This window comes from Leptonychotes weddellii, chromosome 11 (genome assembly GCF_054177405.1).
Source record: "Leptonychotes weddellii isolate Sample4059 chromosome 11, ASM5417740v2, whole genome shotgun sequence".
In the NCBI taxonomy this organism is placed as follows: domain Eukaryota; kingdom Metazoa; phylum Chordata; class Mammalia; order Carnivora; family Phocidae; genus Leptonychotes; species Leptonychotes weddellii.
Genome location: NC_138379.1, coordinates 29923319 through 29948993, shown reverse-complemented (window position 1 = coordinate 29948993; position 25675 = coordinate 29923319). Strand labels below are relative to the sequence as shown.

Sequence of the window (25675 nt, the reverse complement as noted above, 5' to 3'; positions counted from 1 at the left end):
CCTCTTCACGCTTTCTGTCTCTCTCTCCCTCTCAAAGAAAATAAATAAATAAATAAATAAATTTTAAAAATGGAGATGATTAAGAATTTTTGCCTGTAGGGCTGCTATGAGGATTCAGTGAAAAAGTAATGAGGATATATAAGTTATTTCACTGAATCCTCATTACTTTTTCACTGAATCCTCATAGCAGCCCTACAGGCAAATAATTGTATAATAGCTGGCACAAAGTAAGCATTCAACAAATGATAGTTTAAACACACATATACTCAGCACTCATTTATTTTTCCAGATTTATTGAGGTATAATTGACATACAACATTGTCAAAGTTTAAGGTGTGTTCCATGTTCACGTGATACATTTATATATTGCAGTGTAATCACTATCATAGCTTTAGCTAATACCTCCATCTTGTCACATAATTACCATTTCTTTTTGGTGGTTAGAACATTTAAGATCTTCCTTCTTTAGCAACTTTCAAGCATATGATATAGTATATCTAACTATATATAGTCACAATGTTGTGCATTAGATCCCTAGAACTTACTCATCTTCTAACTGGAAATTTGTACCCTTTGGCCAACATCTCCCCATTTCCCCCAACCCCCAGGTTTTGGTAACCAGTATTCTATTCTCTGATTCTATAAATTTAGCTTTTTCAGATTCCACATATAAGAGATGCCATAGAATATTTGTCTTTCTCTGACTTATCTCACTTAGCATAATGCCTTCAGTGTCCATCCATGTTGTTGCAAATGGTGGGATTTTCTTCTTTCTCATGGGTGAATAATATTCCTGGTGTGTGTGTGTGTGTGTGTGTGTGTGTGTATCACATCTTCCTTATCCATACATTCACTGACAGACGCTTAACGATGTTTCTGTGTCTTGTATATTGTGAATAATGGTGCAATAAACATGGGAATGCAGACATCTTTTCAATATCCTGTTTTCATCTCCTTTGGATATATCCCCAGAAGTAGGATTGCTGGATCATAGCATAATTCTATTTTTAAGGTCTTGAGGAACTTCCTTACTGTTTTCCATGGTGGCTGTACAAATTTGTATCCCCCCTGACAGTGCACCGGGATTCCCTTTTCTCTACATCCTTGCCAATGCTTGTTTTCTCTTCTTGTCTTTTTGATGATAACCATTCTAATGGGAGTGACGTGACATCTCCCTGTGGTTTTGCTTTGCGTTTTTCTGAGACTAGTGATGTCGAACACCTTTTCATGTACCTGTTAGCCCTTCATTTGTCCTCTTTGGAAAAATGTCTGTTCAGTTCCTCTGCCCATGTTTTAATCAGATTTCATTGTTATTGAGTTCTATGACTTTTTTATTCTCTCCGTAGAATACTGCCTAAACTATAACTGCAAATAAAACCTAATGGAGGCAAACTCCTATTTCATTTTTATAAAAAGTAAATCTGATCACGTGACTTCCATGCTACACATTCATTGCTAATGTGGCTAACCCCAGTCTTTAGTCTCATCTTTCTACTCTCTCACTGCTACTTTATGCATGTTGCCACCGAGCATCTTGTAGTTCAAATGCACCTACTCTCCCCTCTCTCTTGCCTCTTCCTGTTATTAAGCTGACTCCTTTAACACAGCTAAGGACAGCTCAGTGTCACTCCCTGAGTAGCTGCCCCTCCAGAGCCTTTGAGTGCTACTCTCAGCCTCCTTCATGGATTGCAAACTCCTTGAAAAGAGGGATTGTTTTAGCCCCATTCCTAGTACAAAAAAGGTTTTTATAAATGTTGACAAGAATATTAATGTTTTTTTTTTCATAAATTTATTTCTGGAGTGAATGCCATTTCATACATTTAGCTACATTTTTTAACCCATCAGAATGAGAGCTCTCTGATAAGGGAAGGGAGTTAGTAATGACAGCAGAAGCAGGTTCCGTCTGCAAGAGAATTGTCTATTTTAAAAGAAAAACAAGTCAGACATAGAAAGAAATACCATTGAATGCAATGACTTCCACAATAAGTTTTATTTATTGATCAATTAGAGTTCATTAGCTAGAAACTTAACTGCCATCTTCTACTATATATACATATGTTTATATATTTATATTTTATATATATGTAATATGTATTTATATTTTTATATATTTTATTTGTAATGCTGAAATCCTGAAACTTCTGGAGTGCTGTTCTAATCATCAAAAAAAAGTTTTCCTTCTTTATTTGTACAAGATGAAGTGAGTTTTATTGAAATAGTAAGATCTAATATTTTTTAAGTGCTCACTATGTGTCACTGTCATAAGTGTTTTGCTTATATAATCTCATTTAATAAACTGCCCCATTAAGAACCAGCTGGTTATGACAGTTGCCTAATTGTATGGATGAGAAAACAGAGGAATTATCAGAGGTTGCAAGATGCATCCAAATTTACAGAGCTTATAAAAAGTGGAATTCAAGGGTGCCGGGGTGGCTCAGTTGGTTAAGCGACTGCCTTTGGCTCAGGTCATGATCCTCAAGTCCCAGGATCGAGGCCCACATCGGGGTCCCTGCTCAGCAGGGAGTCTGCTTCTCCCTCTGACCCTCTTCCCTCTCGTGCTCTCTATCTCTCATTCTCTCTCTCTCAAATAAATAAAATCTTTAAAAAAAAAAAAAGTGGAATTCAAGTACGATTGTTCTGCCTCAAGAACCCAGCTGTGGGGTTCTGTATTATATCCATACTATTTGAAAAGTGATCTCGTGGGTATGAGATGCAGCTAAGCAGCACATAGAATATCTAATTAATTTACTCAGTAAGTTGGAATGTCATGCAATTACCTCTTACTTGATACCAGAAAAAGTCATCAGCTCATATCCCTCACGTCCTCTCTCAATAGTAGGACAGCAGTCCTTAAGATGCAAGAAATTTAAGAGATGACCTAAATATTCTCCATTATTTCAACATATGTTGACACATATGTCCAGGGGTTAGATGACTTATACTAGATATTAGAGCTAGTTTGGGGCTAAGCCAAGAATAAAACTCTCATGAAGCACTCTTATATTTTCTAATGAATTAGAGCCAACTTCAATATCCCATACTCTTCCTGAGTTAACCTCAATGAGGAAATCTATTAGCACTTGTAAAACTTCTGTTACAACCAATTTAGAATTGAAGTTGGCAAGGCCAACAACACTCAACTGGGGTATCTACCATCACTTGGATGATAGCAAGGTTGTCTGGTGGTTTTATTTAAATGTTTATAGAATGATCATTTCATTCACACCTACTCAATTTTAAATCTTTCTGTAAAATATAAATCTTTATTAAAGTTAGCAATTAGTTCACATATAGATTAAATCATAGCATTATACTGAAACAGGATGATTCAGAAAAAAAATTAATGAAAATATTTAGTTTCAAGTAAGTGTTTCTCTTGATACCTACCTTATATTTTTGTATAATTCAGGAGAACAGCTTTGTCTTTTTGACAAAAGGTATTTCAGTTGTCTAAAGATCTGTATTTGGCCTTTTTTCTCCATTATCAGTTTGAAACTATTTCATAGACAGTTTTATCTCTCTTTATTTTGAAAGTATACTTTTGTCTTCTCTGTGGCTTAGAACAAATAAAAAGGCGAAATACACATTTCTTATTTTCCCTACTTTTTCTACAGGTAAGCTTTTCTAAATGGGAGGAAAAAATTCTCCCCTTTATTGACCTCTTTACCTCTTACTTTGAAACAAGAACTGTGGAATAACAGTCTTTAAATTTTAAGGAGTATCAATTGTAAAGTGACTTAACAACTTTCCTAAGGTGGGTGAACTGTAAATACTAAATGAGACGTGCACAATGTTGTAGACTACATCCTGATTTCAGAAACAGTAAGAAGTAAAAAAAAAAAAAAAGTACATCTAAGAACTAATAAAACAAACACTCATGATTTAAATTTCAGTCCAGTATCCCATCCCTTTCCTGAGATGTCCTCAATAAGGGACTTTTAGAAATTTATAAAATGTAAAATCTGCTAATATTTTAGAAGCAAAGTATTTATGTTACATATTACACCTAAACTATATTGTTTTCTTTAATATGGGATATAAGATTTCCAAGTACAAAATAACTTATTTGAAAGAGCATGCCCTTTCTATAGGCATTTTAAAAACACATTTAAATTGAAACAAATGTGGGTCTCAAGCAGTCATATATAATCGTTTCCGAAAATCAGTTTTAGGAAATTCTAAAATAGGAGCTACTTTCCACAGTTAGACACAGCAGTCTGGTTTTATTCTGAATAACACTGCAGGTGTTTTTACTTTTTGTTTACACTTAATTGCACTTTGGAGATAATTAACACATGGTTTTGGCTGCCTGGAAGCAGTGGTTTATATATATTTTTAATCTAGAAAATAACATTATAAATGCATATACAGGGGCACCTGGGTGGCTCAGTCATTAAGTGTCTGCCTTTGGCTCAGGTCATGGTCCCAGGGTCCTGGGATCGAGCCCCTCGTCGGGCTCCCTGCTTGGCGGGAAGCCTGCTTCTCCCTCTCCCACTCCCCCTGCTTGTGTTCCCTCTCTCGCTGTGTCTCTCTCTGTCAAATAAATAAATAAAATCTTTTAAAAAAAATAAATAAATGCATATACATAATTTATTGTATTTGACAATCCTAAGTGGTCCCAGGTTATGACTTTTACCATGAAAATTCATTGAGACCTCATCATTCCACCTGGTAAATAAGTATAGTGATTTATAGTTGTCATAATAACTGTATTCTGTCTTACAGTCATAAATACCTTGTCTTACTTGGTTCCTGTCTACTTTCTGAGCCTTATTCCCCAGACTTTATTCTGCTTGAGATATTCACAAGAAATTCATGTTTTGCTTGATTTTGCTATTACTGGTTTTTATTATTTGCAAGCAGTAATACCTCTTAATACCTAATTTCATTTGAAAGCACTATCTAAAATCTAGACTCAGCAATTTTGGAATTTTTACATTTACATATGGAAAGATTATAGAGATATACTAGGCTTATATCTCTTTCTGTTTTGTAGCCTAGAACATTTGATGGGTTTGAGCTACCACGTAAATGCTACTGAAAATGTGATGTTTTAAGTTCCCAGGTAAAAACTAAAACTAGATTAAGCAGATCTATTTCCTAAGATAGATATTATATTACTGTCAGATATGAGTTTGAGATTTATCCTATAGACAGTGGGAAATATTAAATGACATTTTTAGGCAGGGCTGACACATATACAAGCTGGGTTCCCAAGAAGGCCATAGGGACATTTGTTTCATGCTACCCCAAATTTGTACAGCGTCCAGTTGGGGAGCATTCCCTAAATAGGTAGGAAGCAAGGTCTGCCTTCCATTTAGAAAAGGCAAAATAGATGGCCCACATCCTGATAAGTTATGGCATTAAGCATTAGATAAAGCATGGTTATTTGGATGTTCTTTGTTACTCTGAATCCTAAAGATGTGATTGAATTAGGTGATTATGTAAGATAGGGTGGACAAAAAGATGTAAGTATGGTGTCAAGAGAGCCGAAAGGCTGGTGTTGGAAGCATGTAATTGAAACACCCAGGAGTATACTAGCTTCAGGCAAGTATGAAGCAGGGAAGAAGGGCCAACGCTATCACCAGGATTCAACATTTCTCTCTCCATACTCAAATGTTCCTTTACATTTTAGGTCGACTCAGAGGAGTTCTGACTTAGTGATGACTCTCAGCACCTTTTCCTTAATAATTCTTGAAAAGAAAAGATTTATATTAGCTTTTCATCAGCAGTGTTTATGTTATTTTGCCAAATCTGGACCAAGACTAATTGGCTGGGCTTGAGTTTTATCCTTATCCTAGATAGAGTGGGAGGGGTTAGAGTCATACCAGCCACATGGAATTAGCATGGAAAAATACTGCTCATAAGAAAAATCAGAGTATGGTTATTAGAATAAGGGATAGCGGAAGTGTGACAGGCAGGAAGAACAGACATTTAAACATTTGATGACTCTTTTAATCTACTTTTCTTCATATTCCCTCAAGTGAGGCATAATCATAATTGGATCCTGGCATCTTGGGTATAATTATATGTGTCAGTTGTTTTAGATCTTGTAAAAGCATCATTAGGTTTGATAGGGATGAGATCCACTGTTTAGAGGGTAGATGAAATGACATAAGTCTGCTTACAAAACTGTAAAAAAACAAAACAAAACAAAACTGTGTTCTTAATGCCGAAGTGATATCAAGCCATGATTCCTTCTGGAATTAAAGAAGTATGCTCACTAACCACAAGTGGTAAGGTTAAATCAGGGAATTGTCTGGGAGTCAGTATTCCCTCTCTGGTCCTATGTGCCGTTCCTGTTTCTGAAGAACATGTCATCTGAGGACAATCTTAGTACGGGCCTTGACAAGTCTCCCTTGTGTGCCACAATTGGCCCCTTTGTGGGTGACTGTAGTTATTATCCCCAGTTCTGGGTATATTTTAAAGAGTGAAATCCTCTGATCCTTAAGCTTTAGAAATGACATTTAGCTTGATGGAAACATATTGCTTTACATGGTTTACACAGTTGCCCAGAATTATCAACTGCCTGCACAGATGGTGGACACATAATGGAAGCACTGCTCACTTTGGGGTGGTCACCAAGATACCCATGTTGAGGAGAAGCAGTCTTCCCTGTGCAGTTCCAGATGCATTCTCCAAGTCCATCATAAGCATTTCCAGTGAAATAAAGTTCTATTCATTGTGTTATCTTAGAATTGAACAGAATTAAAAAAAAAAAAAAAAGAAGAAGGGAAAGAAGAAAAAAGGAAAAAAGCTTTAAGTGAAGGTGCAAACTTTAAAGAGTATAGGCCACATACACTAAATTTTAAATATATTATTAACTGCATTATCATGTCTAATCAAGTTACTCAGATGTGGATGGTTTGTGTTGGTATGTAAATCTTCATATCCAATACACTTCACCTATCTTGTCTCAATTTTATTTATCTTAATTTTTAAAATTTTTATTTATTTTACTAGTATTTTTTAATCCACAGATTCATTTAATCTCCACCCTCTGAGCTATTCCACAGGAGCAAGCGGGGTGTGTGTGGACGGGGAGCATTGTAGCAGCGACTTCCTGAGTTGTCACGCGCTAAGGGCCATGCTCATACTGAACACAAAGCTGTCTACCAGATTAGAGAGATGAATGATATTGGAGAAATGTACCATTTTTTCTGGAACTATTTGCAGGGAGGTCCTGCTGCCATGTCATAGACCAAGCCTTGTCTTTCACCTCCAATTTGTCTAGGATGCTCTGGGTATCCACATGGGTGGCCCCAATGGTTTTGTGCTGAAAAGAAAGCTAATGTTCCCCAGATGTCACTAGCAGTGAAAGAGCTAAAGGGACGGTTACATTGTTTATGGAAATCAGGGGGGATCCTGTGGAAGGCAAATCATGAGCAGATTTGAGAAAAGGAGTTCTCTTCTTCAAACTGAAGTTTAATAAAAGGATAGATTTCTTCTCTCTGGAGACTGGCCTTTTTCGCTTGTAAGGCTGGCACTGGCATGTCCACGATCTGGGTGTGTGGCTGTGGGGTGGGAGAGTACATTTTCTTATAGTGGGCTGATCTGGGAGGCAGGCTGAAGAACAGTCCCATGCTTCTGGCTGTCTGGGCAGAATTGCAGTCCTACACAGCCGGTTCCTGAGGATGGGCTAGGTATGTGTCATGCTGGAGGAGACTTAGGAAGGGTTTCTATTTCCCCTTAGGCTGAGGCTCTAGAACACAAAGCTGTCTACCAGATTAGAGAGATGAATGATACTACTCTACCCAGTGGAGTAGGTGTGAGAATAGTCAGGCTCTGGAAAGCTGGAACAGGGCTGAGGAGGGGAAATGCCACAGCTTGCCAGACTGAATGGAAGAGGTCCTCGCCTGGGACTCTGGGTACTGATCCATAGGCATAGGACCCATTCAAGCTGCAGTTGGTGACAGAATATGTCAAAGATGCTTCTGGTTGTGGTTTTGTCCATTGAGAAGAGAAGCAGCCGCGCTGATTTGGAGACATGTTGTTGTCATTCATCAGGATCACATCTTCACTCTGGCTTAAGGGACTCAATCCCTGGGGGCTCTTGACAGTGCTCAAAGCATGCATGAGATGTATTTTACCACTACATGGTTTTCTCCTGTGGAGACAGTACAAAGTCTGAATCCTGTGGGTTTCATTAAGTTTTCTGTTCTCCTTTAGCCCGCCTGTCTAAAAGTACCTGAGTTATCAGGACAAAGACAGAAAAGCCTGAGCATAATGAGGCAGATACAATTGAATAGCTGTAAGGGTTTAGATTCAGATGGCTTCTATGTCAGAAGTAACAAACATTCATCTATGAATCAAGGTCAATTATGGTGAGTTCAGAGGATTATCGTATCTGTCCAGACTCAAGCCCAGCAAAGAGAGTACACTTATTGGCCTGAAAAAAGAAATGGCTTCTGAGCATCAAGAAGCCTTTTGAGTATAATTCACAGGCCTCCAGAATATAAGAGGACTCAAAGCTGTAGTCTTTAAAGGGAATACAGACCCTCAGGGGTGTGTGACTATATTATACTAGGATCCAAGGTGACCAGAATCCTAATGAATCATTGAACACTACATCAAAAATTAATGATGTACTATATGTTGGCTAATTGAACATAATGATTAAAAAAACCCAATGCTTGCTGTTTAGAGATGTGCTTTCAAAAACCAGCATCAATTGCAGATTTGAAACTAAAATTATTTTCTAATATAAAATATGCAGATATAATAAAACAGCATTAAATGTAAGGCCAAATAAAGTTCCATCTTTTCAAATGAGCATGTTAATGTGAAGATATCAGAATGTTAATTGAATGAAAGAAACATTCTTTTACATGACAGATTCTACTCACTTTATGCAAATCCATTACATCTCCTATCATGAAGGACTTATACATGAACAAAACAGAGAAATGCGCCTGACATATTTAAGGAATTGTTAATGGTTTATAATTTCTTAGCAATAAACTATGTTTCTTTCATCAGAATAAAAGCTTGAAGAACAAACTCTTGTCAGGAAGCAAGCTGTGTGGCATCCATGCAGAAGAGGTGAGTACATTTTCTAGCTTCAATGGAATAAAGAGTGCCAAAATATTAGCACCAGATTGTTCTTCCTTAACCCAGAAACCTGGAGACTTCGTCTGTCACTAACATAAATGAAAACACTGGAACAGGAAAATGAAAACAGATTTTACACTTTTAGGTGTTTTGGAGTGTTTTAAAATTGCATAACCAAAAAAAAGAAATTAAGCCAGTTAAGCGTTGCTTCCCTAAAGTGATTTTATGGATTCCGTCCTTAACTGGATTATCAGGATTTTCTTAATAGCAAATACCTGGAGGTCAATGAAATTTTTATTTTTTTGAACCATCCACTATATGATGTCTACAAAGTTTTGCAATGACAATGAAATGTCAGAATGAGGATTCTGGGGTTGACCATAAACTTTAAGAAACAAACACAATCATTGGGTCTACTTGCTAGGCAGGAAAATTGTTTCATGCATTTCTTAGTGGGGGGTGGGGGAGTCATTCTGGTTAATTCAGATTTATCTAAAATCAATTTCCTATACTTCTGATCTCCCAAATCCATCTGTGCTTTATGATCCCCTATTTAATGCTATAGACTTGAAGCTCATGTAATTCTTAGTGATAGTAATGTGATACTAGAGACAGTGTCACAGTAAGTCATTCTTTTCCTGGAGGAGAGGAGACCACAATCACTGTGTTAGCTGGATCCTCCAACAAGCACACAAAATATGAGACTCGTTGTGCAAGGGATTTATTAATGGAAAAACCTGTGAATGATAAAGAGTAGGCATGAGAGTCCTCATACCACACATACCACAATGTAGATCGGATATCTGTTAAAGAAGGGGGAAGGAAAATGGTATAGATAGAACAAGAACAGTGGCTCCACAAGTTAAAAGTTTAAGCCCTTTCCTGTAGTAGTTAGAAGTAAGGCACAGAGCACGTGAAATACCGCTATCATCTTCTAATTGTGGATCTACCTTTTGTTCCAATGACCTTTCCCTGTTATTATCACCTTCTAGCAGAAGGGACAGGGAAGATTACCTGGTGACTCACAAGCATGGCTTTTTAGAAGTCCAGCTAGGAAGTAGTAACACATGTCTCATTGCATCATATTTGCCAGACGTAGGTCACATGCCTAGCCAAGCTGAATGGAGTCTGGAAAATGTCATTAGGTTGGTGGTCCTGCGCTTATCCAGACCTTGGGATTTTTTTTTTAGAATACTCCCTGATGGACATGTAAAAGTCCTTGCCATTCAACACAGAAGTTAGAGTCTAACATGAAATATAATAACCTGTTTATAGTGCCTTCACAATAATATTGTACATGAAACGAGTAGAAATTTTCCATACATGGAAACTAAAAGTTGATGCTCCATAAATGAATAATCAAACTGAATAGCTTGTGGATATGAGCCAATGTAGTATTTCCTTCATTATACTTTTCTATCTGAATAGACATAGACACTTACGTTGCTTAATTTGCTAGGTTTCTAGAAATATTATATGAGTAGTGCGCAGTTTCTGGATATTACTTATAAGAGGGTAAGCAAGTGGAACCAATTTTTGAATAAGTACTATGTGGATTGAAGCTATATTCTGAGATGGTTACCGTGTTCCCAGAGTCCCCGCAACACTCTCGGGAGAGAGATGGCCCCTAGGCAAAGTTGCCTGTGCTGTTTAGAGACAAACAAATGAATAAATAAGCAGCAACAACAATCTGGGTCCACCTGTATTTTTTAGCCCCTTAGTTCATGAATGATTCATTTCTTTAAATTAATCTCAATTCCTTAGAGGATATATTATATCTGCATTTTAATTTATGAATTCCTAGATGCTTCATAATATTAGTACTGCATAATGTCGAAATCAGTTTATTTATTTGACCTATCTATTTATTTATAGAAAAAATTTAGAGTTTAACATTCTGGGCAATAACAGAGGCATATATATATATATATATATTTTTTTTTTTCCTGTCACAAAAACACTTCCCAAGAATATGGTAATAAATGTAATTATTTGTTTTAACACCACCACTACCACCAAAACAAAATAGTAATGTCTTCTGTCAGTTTAGGAGCTAAAAAGGAGCTGTCTTCTAAATCAGTGACCCTAAACTACTCATAGATAAATAAATATCCAGATCCCATTGACACCTAATGGATTGCCAGTGTTTTATTTTTATTTTTTTTGAAAGATTTTATTTATTTGACAGAGAGAGACACAGCGAGAGAGGAAACACAAGCAGGGGGAGTGGGAGAGGGAGGAGCAGGCTTCCTGATGAGCAGGGAGCCCGATGCGGGGCTCAATCCCAGGACCATGGGATCATGACCTCAGCTGAAGGCAGACGCTTAACGACAGAGCCACCCAGGTGCCCCGGGTTGCCAGTGTTTTAATTTGCCAAGGCAGAATATTGAAAACAGTAGGGTCTACTGCAAATACCACTACAATCATCTTCACTGTTATTTCATGAAGGAAATGCTACTTGGACATGAATTGTAGAGAAGAAAAATGTCAGAGACTAGCTAAAATATTCTATCATGGGCACCTGGGTGGCTCAGTTGGGAGCCCTGCGTGGGGCTCCCTGCTCACTGGGGAGCCTGCTTCTTCCTCTCCCTCTGCCTGCTGCTCTGCCTACTTGTGCTGTCTCTCTGTCAAATAAATAATTAAATGAAATCTTTAAAAAATAAAATTAAATGAAAAAATAAAATAAAATGTTCTATCATGGCCACCTTCTTTGTCTTCACCTTCTCCTCTCCATCTTTTTATTATACTTACAATCAGCATCATCATTATCACAAACTTAATTTTACTTCAGACTTGTGAAAACTTCATGACTCACAGGCATCAACATGTAAAATGACATTTAAAGTTATTAGTTTTAAAAATTACTAAAATCCGGCAACCCTCTTGGGTCCCCTCCCTCCTTGGGAGTTTTGTACTATCACTTTGCTATCACTCAATAAACCTTGTTTTGCTGCCCACCCAAAAAAATTACTAACATCCCCAATATAGTAATAACTCAGTGGTTTGAAGTTTACCCTTCTGACAATTTTAACTTTTCAAAATGATGCCCTAGGAAGCTAAAAGAAAACAAAATGTCATGGGGTTTTAGATCAATGTGCGTTACAAAATGCACTCAACTCAAAATGCACTTATTCTTACTGTGCATACTCTTAGATCTTTAGATAGGATTTTGCTTTTTAACTCACTGAACATTAGAAGATGGCTGGAATATACAATGCAGAGAAGTGATGACTGACTGTGATGAAAATTTCCAAAAAAAAAATTTCTAAATAATCTTAACTAAGCTCAGGAAATCTAACTGTTCCTGCTAACTTAGTGCAGCACAAAGATACGTAGCCTTTTATTATAGTTCCTGAATGAATCACTGCATGACACAAAAATTGATGTTTTAATAATGAATTCAAGTTATGAATAAAAGTTTAAATTGTATTCTGTGCATTCAGCATAAATATGCATTAAAATGAATACCCAAAATGGTTAAAATTAGTCTTTTCTGACACTTAAAAAATAGAGCATTAATTATTTGAAAGAGTGGAAGTGAAATTGAGCAAATCACGCACACCATATGTAGTGGTAAACTCTCATTCCCCATTGATATTGGTCAACATTCGTTTGGAAAAATAAATAAATAAAGTCTGTTTACCTTAGGGACTGTCCTGGCTATAAATGAGTCCTGGACAACAGAATGAAACAGGAGGGAGACAATGCCAATCAACTGTGCATTTGAAGTTGGAGAAGGTAACAGAAATGATTCTTTACTGAAATCAGTAGCACAAAATTAAGGATAGCCTTGAAAACCAGCAGATATCTTGGAGATGAAATTAATGTAACAAGAGAGAGATGCTATGTCTGAGATATCATTATTCGGGGTTACTTGGGGAATTTTGTGCCAGGAGCACAGAGCTGTAATGTAGAATCCTGAAGCAGAAGTAAAAATTCAGGAGGCTGGGGGATTCAAGTGAGAGTTTTTATTCTCAAGAGCCAGGATCAACCCTACACATACAATGATGGCTCATTGTCTTCTATGAATTATATCATGCATTTCACTTTCAGTAAACATATCAAGGGAAAGAGGATGACTTTTTATGGAAATGAAAAAAATAGTAGCTAGTTTATTAAAAAAAAACAAACGAATCCTTGCTTCTTCTGGGTATAGAGTTTAATTGCACAGTTCTGAATTGTTAATGAGTCAAATTCTTTCTCCCTGCTTCTCACTCCCCCCTCTCAAATCACCACTCTCCCCCCTTTACTTTTCCTCTCTCCCTCTTTCCTTGTCTCGTCTTCCTTTCCTTTATTTCTTTTCATTTTATTTTCTTTTTGTTCTCTCTTATCAATTTCCTGATTCAATAGATCCCAGAATGCAGCTGGTTCATGATAGTGATGTCTGCGAAAACTGTTTCTAATAGTAGAGCCTTGTGGTGGTGTACCACAGACATCACTTTTAAGACTCTAATTGGTGGTGCTTCCAGCATTAGACAAGAATTCAGGAATTATAACACCATCGTAACAGTCTCCTACTTGGCAAACTCTCCTATCTTGCATCATTAGACATGTTCTGAATATAACAACAAACTGAACCATAGTATAGCTGCAGTTGATTCCATGAAAGACTCATATACATTCAGTGTAAGCTAGGAAAATTATAATATTTCAAAAAACATGAGTGGGCTTCATTTGTTGAAGAGGACCTTCATATCAACACAGTTTATTGGGCTATAATAGTCCCATGAGGATCTTGTGTTTAGTATATACTATGGCCAACTACTTTTAAAATTGAATTTTATTAAGATATAACTTGCATACAATTCATCCTATTTAAGTATACCATCGGATGGGTTTGATCAATGTATATATTAAAGATACAGAACATCATCATCCCCGAAGTTTTCTCCTGCTGTTTTATAATCTCTACCACAAATCCCCAGCCAAGGTCAACTACTAGCCTATCCTTTTGTCTTTTTTAGAATATCATATAAATGGCATTATACAAAAGATAGCTTCTAATGACTGGATTATTTCACATAGTATAATGCTTTTGGGGAGAGTATGTGCTATGGTGAGCGCTGTGAATTGTGTAAGACTGTTGAATCACAGACCTGTACCTGTGAAACAAATAATACATCATATGTTAAAAAAAAAAGAAGAAGAAGATAGCAGGAAGGGAAAAATGAAGGGGGGAAATCGGAGGGGGAGACGAACCATGAGAGACTATGCACTCTGAGAAACAAACTGAGGGTTCTAGAGGGGAGGGGTGTGGGGGGATGGGTTAGCCTGGTGATGGGTATTAAAGAGAGCACGTTCTGCATGGAGCACTGGGTGTTATACGCAAACAATGAATCATGGAACACTACATCAAAAACTAATGATGTAATGTATGGTGACTAACATAACAGAATAAAATTTTAAAAAATCTAGTTACTCATCAGAGTGACACATTAAAAAAATAAAATTAAAATTAAAAAAAAAGAAATCCATCCACACTGGTTTTTTTTTTTTCCATCCACACTGTTACATGCTTCAGTACTTAATTCACTTTTTAAAATTGCTCAACAGTATTGTAGTATTTCATGAATGTACCATAAAATGTTTGCTATTTACCAGTTAATGGACTTGTAGGTTGTTTCCAGCTTTTGACTCTTACGAATAAAGATACTATAAACATTTATGTATGTAGAAAGAATTGCTGTGTAATGCAGTTTATGTACGTTTGACTTTATAAGAAACCACCAAACTGTTTCCCAAAGTGACTATACCATTTTATATTCCTATTCACCTATTTTACTATTTTTTTCAATTACCATTTTTTATGTGACTATGATAATCTATTTGTGTTTTTGTTCTCCTATGGAGGGGTCAGAACCTGTAATTTTAGACACAGGACAAATAACTGAGGTCTTTATGTTAGAATGTTTGAAATTGGGTCTGCTCTGGAAAAATGGGAAGACAGGATCATCATCTGTAGCTCACCAGGTATATATCCATGAGTAGTCAAACATGTCCTGCTGAGAGAAATCTCCTTGTTATAAAGCACTTTTATAGGGACGCCTGGGTGGCTCAGTTGGTTAAGCGACTGCCTTCGGCTCAGGTCATGATCCTGGAGTCCCGGGATCGAGTCCCGCATCGGGCTCCCTGCTCGGCAGGGAGTCTGCTTCTCCCTCTGACCCTCCCCGCTCTCATGTGCTCTCTCTCTCTCATTCTCTCTCTCAAATAAATAAATAAATAAAATCTTAAAAAAAAATAAAATAAAATAAAGCACTTTTATATTTGGCATAGTTCTCTTAAAAAGTGCGTTCTTCTACAGAGCAAACACCCTTCACCTCAGCATCTTAGCATTCTAGCTGTTTTCTTTGCTTCCTGTCACATTTGCTTGCTGCCTTCCCTTTGGACATAAGTCAAATTCAAACTTGGTTGTCAGTTTAAATTTCACATATTTGATCTTAAAAAGGAAGTAATTGTAAATAAGCAGTGAAAACTGAGGCATACATATACATAGGTATATTTAGCATCTAAAATTAGATTGTTGGACATACTCTGGTGACTAAAATTCAGTGTGTGTGTGTGTGTATTCTTTTTTGGCAGGAGGGGAAGCTGGGGAGAGAAACAAACTACTTTCTTTAAATATTGCCTTTTAAACAATATGGTTCCTATTGTGTGTCAACTATACTCAAAAATTAAAAGTTAGGGGCGCCTGGGTGGCTCAGTCGTTAAGCGTCTGCCTTCGGTTCAGGTCATGATCCCAGGGTCCTGGGATCAAGCCCCACATCGGGCTCCCTGCTCAGTGGGAAGCCTGCTTCTCCCTCTCCCACTCCCCCTGCTTGTGTTCCCTCTCTCGCTGTCTCTCTCTGTCAAATAAATAAATAAAATCTTAAAAAAAAATTAAAAGTTAAAAAGTAAAATTTCTACAAAAATTAAACAACATGGTTCTTTTGCACAGACTTTGGTTTTGTCTTCCTGCCTAGACTAGCTGGATGTCCAACTTCGAAGGCAGAGATTAAGCTTTTGCTTGACTGCAAAATTCATTCTTGTACAGTTTAAAATAATTTTCATCTTTAAGTTCAAAAATATAAATGAAATTGAGCCACTAATCTATGTTTCTGTTCTTACAGTCAAAAAAAATCCAAGCCCAGCTGAAGGAGCTTCGTTATGGGAAGAAGGATTTATTATTTAAGGTAAGCATCTTTCTCCCTTCCCTCTCTACCCTCCCAGTACATGAACTATAATATCAGTTAGCTTAAATTTAATTTCTGGATTTTTGTAAGAATTACAGCTGTATTTGACTGCATTGAAGACACTTTCATTTTCTTGCCTTCTTAATTAATGGAGACAAATGCAGATATGGTTTCCTGGGTACATTCTTAATCAAAGGCAGGCATCATTCCAAAGTGTTTAAAGCCCCTTTGTAACCTTCAATTACTTTAATTCAATATTTAGTAGTGTGGTCTTTCAGAATATTTACATTAAGGACAGCATAGATTGAGTAAATTTCCAGAGGTGAGATCCACTGGTGATCTACATTCTTGACCTCCAGAGATCCCTGCATAAATCTCTTTATTACTAAGAGTCTTTATATTTAATCATTGTTGATTGATTTTAATTATTGATACTTTTCTTTACAAGACTGTCAAGTCAAGATCTATGTATAGGTAGACGTCTACCACAAACTATGGAATAATGGCCTCCCAAAGATATCCACTTGATAATTCCTGCAACCTGTGAATCTTATACCTTATGGCAAAGGAGATTTTGCAGATGTGATTAAGTTAAGGATCTTCAGATAGGAAAGTTTTTCCAAAATATCCAGGTGAAGCCTAAATATAATCATATAAGTCCTTATAAGAGTAAGACAAAAAGGCCTAAATATGAAGATTATGTGATCACAGAAGCTGGAGGAGGAAAGACAGTGTAATTTAGAATTTCCTTCCTATAACCTCCAGAAAGAACCAGCCCTACCAACCCCTTGATCTTAGTCCCATAAAATTTATTTCAGATTTCAGACTTTCAGAACTCTAACAGAGTAGAATTGTTTTGTTTTGGTTTGGTTTGGTTTGAAGCCACTTAGTTCATGGTAGTTTGTTATAGCAGCAAGATGAAACTTTCTTTTATCTCCCTTGAACAGGGGGAGATAAAAGGTAGGTGTCTTTAATTGTTGTGCTTATGGTCCATGTGCATTTCCAAATGCAGTAAAATGATGGAATTTTAGACTCTTAGGAGTAAGAGTAATGATTTGCTTAATAAATAATAAATACGAATTACATTGTGTGTAATATTTAAAAAAAATGTTTTCATTACAATGATCAGCTCAATCTACAAGCACAAGGTTTAAATTAAAGAGGGATAATAATTCCTCATTTTATTTAATGGTTGGAAAATCCTGCAATTTTTCTAATGAAAATAATAAGAAATGACACATTTCTCTTCCTTAGCCCCTTTACTTTTGGCTCAGAGTCAAGGGAAGGTGTTCCTATTATGTTAACCAATATTTACTAAATACTCATTCCATGTGACGCATGAATCTGGACATTATCTTGCCATTTACTCTTACATAAATATGCTTCTTGCCATTTCTTTGACCTCATTTACAAGATATTCCCCAGCACACCAAGAAAACTGTGAATGAATTCTCATTAATGCTTACAGACCCCTGCTTCTCAACACTTTGTTCATTTTATGTCATAAGTAGGTAAAAGTATAAAACCCAAGGCATTTGTCTGTCTACCTTTAATCTTTCATACTGAGACTTGAGCTCAGGGTATCTTAACTTTTATATTCAGGTTGGCCTTAGCTCTTTGCAGTCATCAACAATAAATCACTGAAACTGGAAAAGAAAGGGCATGCATGTGTGTGTGTGTGTGTATTTTCATTTGTAGAGAAATTTCTAGTTCTCTGTGAATTAACTTAATATCAGGAATATAATGAAACAAATCCTAACTCCCTAGAGCTGATATGTTTTAGGTAGTAGGCTGAGAAGTTTATGTGAAGATAGATCACATGAGGCTTTTTAAATCTTTTGAATTTCATTTCCCAAATTGAAGAGTTAGTGAAAGAAAATTTGGGAGAAGAGAATAAGGAGATCCAATAATTTTCAGTGATTTACTTCTTCATAATATGCTAGTTGTTGAATATACATTAGTGATTTATCAACTTTCAGAAATTACCCAAATCAGGATTTGTTGAAACTCTTTATGACTTGAAAATGAGACATTATTTGTAGGCCTTGTTATTTCATGTCATTTTGAAAGGAGCACTTACATATGAAATCAGGTGAATTGTGTGTGAATAGACCATGAAGCTGCATAAATTAGGATGCCTTCAGCATATACACTCCCCAAAAAGCTATTTAACAGCAAGATTTTTATCAAATAACAAGAGGTCTATAAACGGACAATTTTTTGGCTTATTCGATAGCTAAACAATGTCAACAGGACCAAGTTTTTTGGTTTCCCTACTTTTCCATATCATGATCCTCAACTTACTAAGTTTTGATTCCCCCCTTGTATATAATAGTGGTTAAAGATTTATAGTATATGGTAGAAACTCACGTACATAGCTCCAAAGGGCATGGGACCACAGAGATTCACCCATGCACTTTTGAAAATGAACACACAGAATATCTTTGGTAATAAGACGAGTAGTAGAGGATTCCATTTCAAGTAGTTTCCCTGAAAATCTGTTCAGTTTTGAATAGATTTGATAGTTTGTAATAAAGATAGACTTTGGAGGAGGAATGTATGGTATGTGCTGACAGTTGCCAGACATGTTGATAAATTCAGTATCCTTATTATTGTTTGAGAGCTGGCTTTTGATTGGGAAGGCTGCCAGTAGTAAACATTCTCCACTAAAGGAAGAAGTGAGGCCCTGCTGTTAGTTACCCAAGACTCATGTTACTTTTTATCCTCCTTGATTCCACTTGGAGATGATATCCTCTGGAATATCTACTCTCTATTTTACTGCTCTATTTTACTTTTATATATGTACTTGTTTAATTTCAGAAGTGTTATTTTCTCATTGTAGAAAAATATTTTGAAAAGCTAAAAGAAACCGGGGTACCTGGATGGCTCTGTTGGTTAAGTGTCTGACTCTTGATTTTGGCTCAGGTCATGACCTTAGGGTGATGGGATTGAGCCCCACATCGGGCTACATGCTCAGTGCAGAGTCTTCTTGTCCCTCTCCCTCTGCTCTTCCCCCTCCCATCCCTGATCACTCTTTCTCTCTATCTCTCAAATAAATAAATAAAATCTTTTAAAAAGCCCTAAAAAATCCACTTAAAATCCCATCACTCAAAGCACACAGTACTTGGAAATATTTTATATTTCTGTTTAGTTCCTTTTATACCAGGCATAATCTGCCTTTTGGTTTATATATATATATATATATATATGTTAATAGAGATTGCATATTCTGCTTTTTCACATAATTTTAAAACATAAAGCATCCTTTAATAATTTCTTTGTAAAAATCTAAATGAATAATTTTTCATATGTATATGCCAAAGTGTCTCAGCTTTAACCTTATAAATATTTGTGCAGCTGTCTATTTGTATATGTGTGTGTTGTGATTTTACTATGATGAAAATGTGTTATTTCCAACTTGAGATATAATTTTTATTGAACATACATATAACTATACAGTAATTCACTAAAATTATTGAAAAATTGGGATGTTACTGTACACTTTTTTGAGTTTCGATTTTTTTTTTTTTTACTTTATTGAAGAATAATTGACAAATGGAATCGTATATACTTAAAGTGGTGTTCAGAGCGGCATTGGCACAGTCCCGGCACCGACAGGCTAGAACCATGACCTGGGACCCAGGAGCAGGGCGCAGAGCATCTGCCAGGTGGTCCTCAGCAATGACTGGTCAGAGCCAGGACTTGGGAACTTGGAAGGCAGGGCTCAGAGCAGTGGCAGCTTTAGTCACATTTATGGCAAAGCACTGAGGCATGCATCCTAATCCCAGAAAGTGGGGTTTGGGGACCCTAGGGGCACATCTTACTGCAACAACAGCTCCAGCCCTGGGGAGGGGATGTAGCAGCAGGGACTCTGGAAGGCTCCACCAGCTGGGCTCAGCATTGGAGAAAACTATGCAAATCCTTGGTAGCAAAGGCTGCAAACTTCCATAGTGGTGAGGCTTGCTGGGGTTCTTCTGTTCTCCCTTTTCCTATGGGGTGAAATTTCTCTGTGGGGATTCCTCCTGGCACTGAGCTACCCGGACTGAGGGGGCGGGGTGGCATAGATTAAATGCTTCCTATGGTTTTCTATTTGGCCATCCTCAGATTTGAGTCCCACAGTGTTTTGATTGCTTCTTCATTGTAGTTCACAGCTTTCCCTGAGCTATTTTCATCTGTTTGTAGTTGTTTGTTTATTGTTTTTGTGGGGGAGACAAGTGTTGGGACCTCCTAGCCCCCAATCTTGCTGATCTCATCCTTTTTATGGCTGTGTGATATTCCATTGCCTGTATATATGTGTGTGTGTGTGTGTGTGTGTGTGTAGTTGCTTCCATATCTTGGCTATTGTAACTTTTAAAGATCACAAGTGTTGGCTAATAAAAGTTGCTAAGATTTTAGCTGTTCACTTAGATTTACAAACTTAAGTTCACTTTATGAATTTTCACTATGGAAGGAGACAAGATGGCCTTTTCATTTCACGTCACAAAAATAGGAAACAGGATGAGAATTACGATGCCTTCTATGTACTTAGCATTTTATACTGTACCCACTGCTGTTATGAATATTAATGCATCCTCATCCCAACCCCTATGAGAGAGAGAAGTTGTGGGAATCCATTTAACAATGAGGGAATTGAGGCCTTCAGAAGTTTGACAGTGAAGGCCACCAAAATATTTATTTAAAAAGCAAATTTGTTAATAGATCGAAACTATCATAGTAGATTCACTCATTCATTCATTCATTCATTCATTTAAAATTGATCTGACTTGTTGGAGTATCATGTCAAGTATATCTGACAGATTTATAGTTATTACTTTGATAACTATTTCACAGTATATATTTATATTATTGTATCAACATTCTGATATTTATTCCAGCATATTTGGTGACAGATCAGATATACCCATTCCGTCTGAAACTCAGACATCAACATGGCATGTGTTCTCTTTGGTATTTTCTCTAGAAACCAGATGTGCTCAACTTGATAATCCCCACTGTTGTTTGCTCCTGAAAGCAGGAACATTGCCACATGAATTTCCTTGTATGAATACCAACAAATGTCATATTATTTTTTGATGATTTGAATCTTCTATATGCAGTCGCCCCGTAATTTTTAAACCCCCGTGTAATATAAGGTAATTTTTGTGCATCTGCCTCTCATTATCTTACATTTATCTCATTTATGTGTTAAACCATTTTTTAATGAGCAAAGCATTTTTGGTGCCAGTCATTTGTTACAAGTGTCTAATTATCTCCAGTTAAATGAGCTTTGGCCCTAAAATGTAGGCATCTTAGAGAAAAGGTGAGAAGGGTTGCTGATTTTACTTTCTTACTTGATTTGACAAATTTTAAGGTTTTCAAAACACATTCGTGACTCAAAATAATTATGTGAGTCAGTCGGGGCAGGTAATAATGTCACCTTATCATGCATCAGAAAAACAAAGCCTAGAGATGTTAAAAGACTTGTCTGAAATCACAAAACTAGTAAGTGGCAGAGTTTTTATTCTAATCTTGGTCTTTGACTCCACTATATTACATTTTTCCCAGTTATATTCTATTTTGTTTCTTAGGGTTATTTATAGATTACATTTTCAAGAACTATTTTGTAATGCACTCGGAGATCTAAAGGGCAAACATGTATAGCTGGAAATATAACTTGATGACCAAAAAACCCATAACATCTGTTGGCAACTAAAACTCAGTACATTTCCTTAAAAACATAAGCATTTTTCAGTGCAAAAATATGCTGCTGCTTTCAGTTTAGAATTGGCAATTTCCTGGGACAGAGGTTTCTTTTCTGACTCCCTATATTCTTGTGGTCCACCCTATGTGTTTTTAAAACTACAGAATAGGGTATGTTCTGTGTGTAGGACACAAGAGAAAATTAATTGACCTCCCAATCAAAACAACTTTTCAGCCTTGTTGAGTCCATGCTTAACACACAAAAGCCAACAAGCCTCATTTATTTTTTTCATTATTTATCTGATAATGGAGGAGACATTCAGGTTAAAAAAGGACACAGATGTTTCTTATCAGAAGTTGTAACAAATTGAAATTTAGGAAACGTTAAATTTTCTTCGAAAACACTGGGATTCTCCAAAATCCAATTTTGGTGAAAATCACCAAAAGCGCAGGACTTTTTAAGAAAAGAAGCTCAGAGTTTTAAAGTGATATATCTATGATGACACAACTTCAGTATGAATTTCCTGACTTCATGTTCACTCATTTGCTCAAAATTAACTGATTGAGCATGTATGTTATCTGTCAGGCACTGAGCAAAGTGCTTCCCAATTGAATAAGATGCCTTCATGCTTTTAGTGAAGGATTTGAAGTCAGTGGATGCATTTCAGGAAGGTATTGACTCCTCAGAATTTGCTCATAATTTTTGTGGGTTTTCATAGGGCATTTCTCTTAGAATGAAGTTTGTGTAAATTATCAGATTATCAAATGTTCTATAAACATCCAAAGTTTAACCGTTTAAGAACCATTGCTTTACATATTGGCCCTTAGCTTCTACCATTCTAAGCTGTTACTGGGCATAAATCATGTTTGTTCCAAGTTTCTTTCTCTCAATCTGTTTACTTATTAGAAAACTGAGATACAGTCTTTGCCAGGCTGATGGTTATGTTAGAAATGATTTTTAGAAAGTGTTTATAACTTTAAATAATGTTTTTAAATTTTACCATTTTAACCAAATTTTACCATTAGCTCAGGATCTGAAAAAAAAAAAATATGTTATGCCCTATCACATAGGAAGACAAAATATTTTAAGTGCGCTTGTGAATACGTTCTAAAATGTGTGTATCTTTGTGTGTCCCTACCCCCCACCCTGTACCTATTCCAAAACTTGCTAATGTGTCATGGTGCTCTTTCCCACTGAGCTTGGATCTAGCTCAAAAGCATTCTCCTTCCAAGATGTGAAGCAGATCCTAAAGGCCAGTCACAGTTGGTACTCAAGATAAACCTGTTTGCCGTTCCTGAATGAGCTCTAAATATTTTGCCTATAGCCAGTCTTCAGTTTCTGCAGAGCTACTCTGCAAGATTTTCACACCATTGTGTTACTGTCCCAGGAAATAATAATTGTTACATATATTTCAAAGAGAAGTGTTCTATATGCTAAGGAATGTTAGAGAACAGGGCACAAGTGGGAATCTTGTGTAGAAAAACAAAATGAAGACAATGAACTTTAGATCAGCCCTAGAACATTTCTCCCTTGTTCTGAGAGAGTGGGGTGATCCTTGGATCACTGACTTTCCCTACCTATTCTCATCCTATTTATCATGTTGCATGTGCGTCTTGGCCTAACAAGCTGCCGCCCTTCCCCCACTGAGAGGGGCGCCAGTCTTTTATTTATTAGTTTCAGCTGGATGTACATTTCCTTGCTTGGAGCATATGTAGAGCAGTGGCACCATCATGAGACCTTTGGGGGGGAATCACTCTCCTTCTGGGACTTGCTCAGTATACTGCCATTTCAGACCCAAGTAGGACATGTGCCAGCTGATGCACTGACTTCCTTAGGTCCTAAATGGTTTCATTTTCAGTATGTTTAAATATAAATATAAACATAGATATATATAATATTTCAATGTGAGGCATCTTCTATTTTTTCTGAACGCATTGAAAATTTAATACATGTTTCTGATCAGATTTCATCTTAGGTTCTAATTTATAGATTAGATATTGTGTCCTTTTGTAGTCAAATTTGAGTACCCTGTAGAAGTATGGCTCAGGGCCTAAAACATCCTCAAATAGCTTTTCATCTCTAAAATATAGAATAATCACAGTAATATCTCTGTTCTAAACACATATACTTTTGTATTTGTAATATAAAATAAAAAGAACAGTGAAGATAACTTACAGTAATTTCACTCATGATGCAATTTTTTAAAAATGCCTTGTTTTCCATATCCTTTATCTTCACGGCGATGCCAAATATAATTTCAGAAAACAAGAGCAAGTTATTATTCTTTGAATACTTCCTCTTTTGGCAACACATTTTGATGTTCCCCTTTGTCATGGCAGGAGATATTTTGGAAGTATATTTGTGACTTGATTTATTTTATTTCATTTCATTGCTGTTACTCAGTTACTAGGGTGTTTGTTAACCTACGCATAATAACAGAGAAGAAGCCAGTTACCTCTGAAGGTAATTGCATACAAAGCTGCTGCAACAGACACAATTTAGAGGAATTTTAAAAAGAAGAGTTCTCCGTAAATTTCATGGTTTATAAGAAGGAATGTGCAGCTTCCGAAGGCTTGAGAGGAATGCCTAAGTAGTACCCACTGGGAGTCTTTCATTCCAACGCTACCACTTCACTCACTGGCCCTGGTCCATCTCATTTTTTTTTTTTTTACATATTTGTAACAAACAGTTTTTTAATTTTTTTAATTTAAATTCAATTAATTAACCTATAGTATATTATTAGTTTCAGAGGTGGAGGTCAGTGATTCGTCAGTCTTATACAATACCCGGTGCTCATTGCAACATGTGCCCTCTTTAATGTCCATCACCCAGCCACCCCATCCCTCCTACCCCCCTCCACTCCAGCAACCCTCAGTTTGTTTCCTATGACTAAGAGTCTCTTATGGTTTGTCTCCCTCTCTGATTTCGTCTTGTTTTTTTTCCCTCCATTTCTTAAATTATACATGTGAGTGAGATCATATGATAATTGTCTTTCTCTGATTAACTCATTTTGCTTAAAGAGAGATTCCAGGTATCTTAGGCTCTACCACTGTCATTTAGCCTTAACAAGCCCCATTTTAGAAACAAGTCAGATTAACCTACTACGTAAGTCTTTACCCACAGAAGAATCTTCACATTACAAGGGTCCTGTAGCACCTTCCATCCCAGTCCCTTGCATGAAGTAGCTAATCTTCCTGACAGCATTGCCTCTCATTCTAAATATTTAGTGATTAAGGTTCTCAACTTTCCAAGGCAGAATTTTTTCCTTCTTACAAAATTCTGACTGTTGGAGAATTCCTTTCTCACTTCTGATTGGAGCTCATTCTTTTTTAAAGGTTGATCAGAGATTTGTTTAAATGAATTCATTTTTTTTCATTTTTAAATTGACATTGTGTGTTAACTGCACTCAAATAAAAAAATATATAGTTGATTTTTTTATATGCTATCCGATTCCCACAGAAATGCCAAGCTCATATCTGTAAAGTAATGTGTTTTCCCCACAGTCTTCTCGTTTTGGTTCCTTCTTTATTCTTTGTCTCTACTTGCCCTTTCTATTCTCTATGCCCACTCTTGTAAGGCTCCTTCAGAAGGAGAATTTATGTTCATGATGTAATTGTTTTTCAGTCCTAGGAACATTTTGTGGCTAGGGTAGAATTCAATGTATTGCTAACAGTAAAATAAACAGGGAATGTGAGTGGGGTGTATTATTGGAGTAGGCAGTGAAAATCATTTCAGTGCTCTGAACTCATGCTATTTAGCCAGAAGCCAAAATTTA

At 36.5% G+C, this 25675-nt stretch overlaps 1 protein-coding gene across 3 annotated transcripts in view; it reads left to right on the top strand.

Moving 5' to 3' along the window:
* The window catches only part of LUZP2 (leucine zipper protein 2), a 429416-nt gene that overhangs the window by 298054 nt on the left and 105687 nt on the right, over window positions 1-25675 (top strand). For all 3 annotated transcript variants that reach the window (XM_031026653.2, XM_031026657.2, XM_081798447.1), the window contains 2 exons: window positions 8980-9042; window positions 16158-16220. In XM_031026653.2, the coding sequence (XP_030882513.1) occupies window positions 8980-9042; window positions 16158-16220 (126 nt within the window). The remainder of the gene's footprint in view (window positions 1-8979; window positions 9043-16157; window positions 16221-25675) is intronic.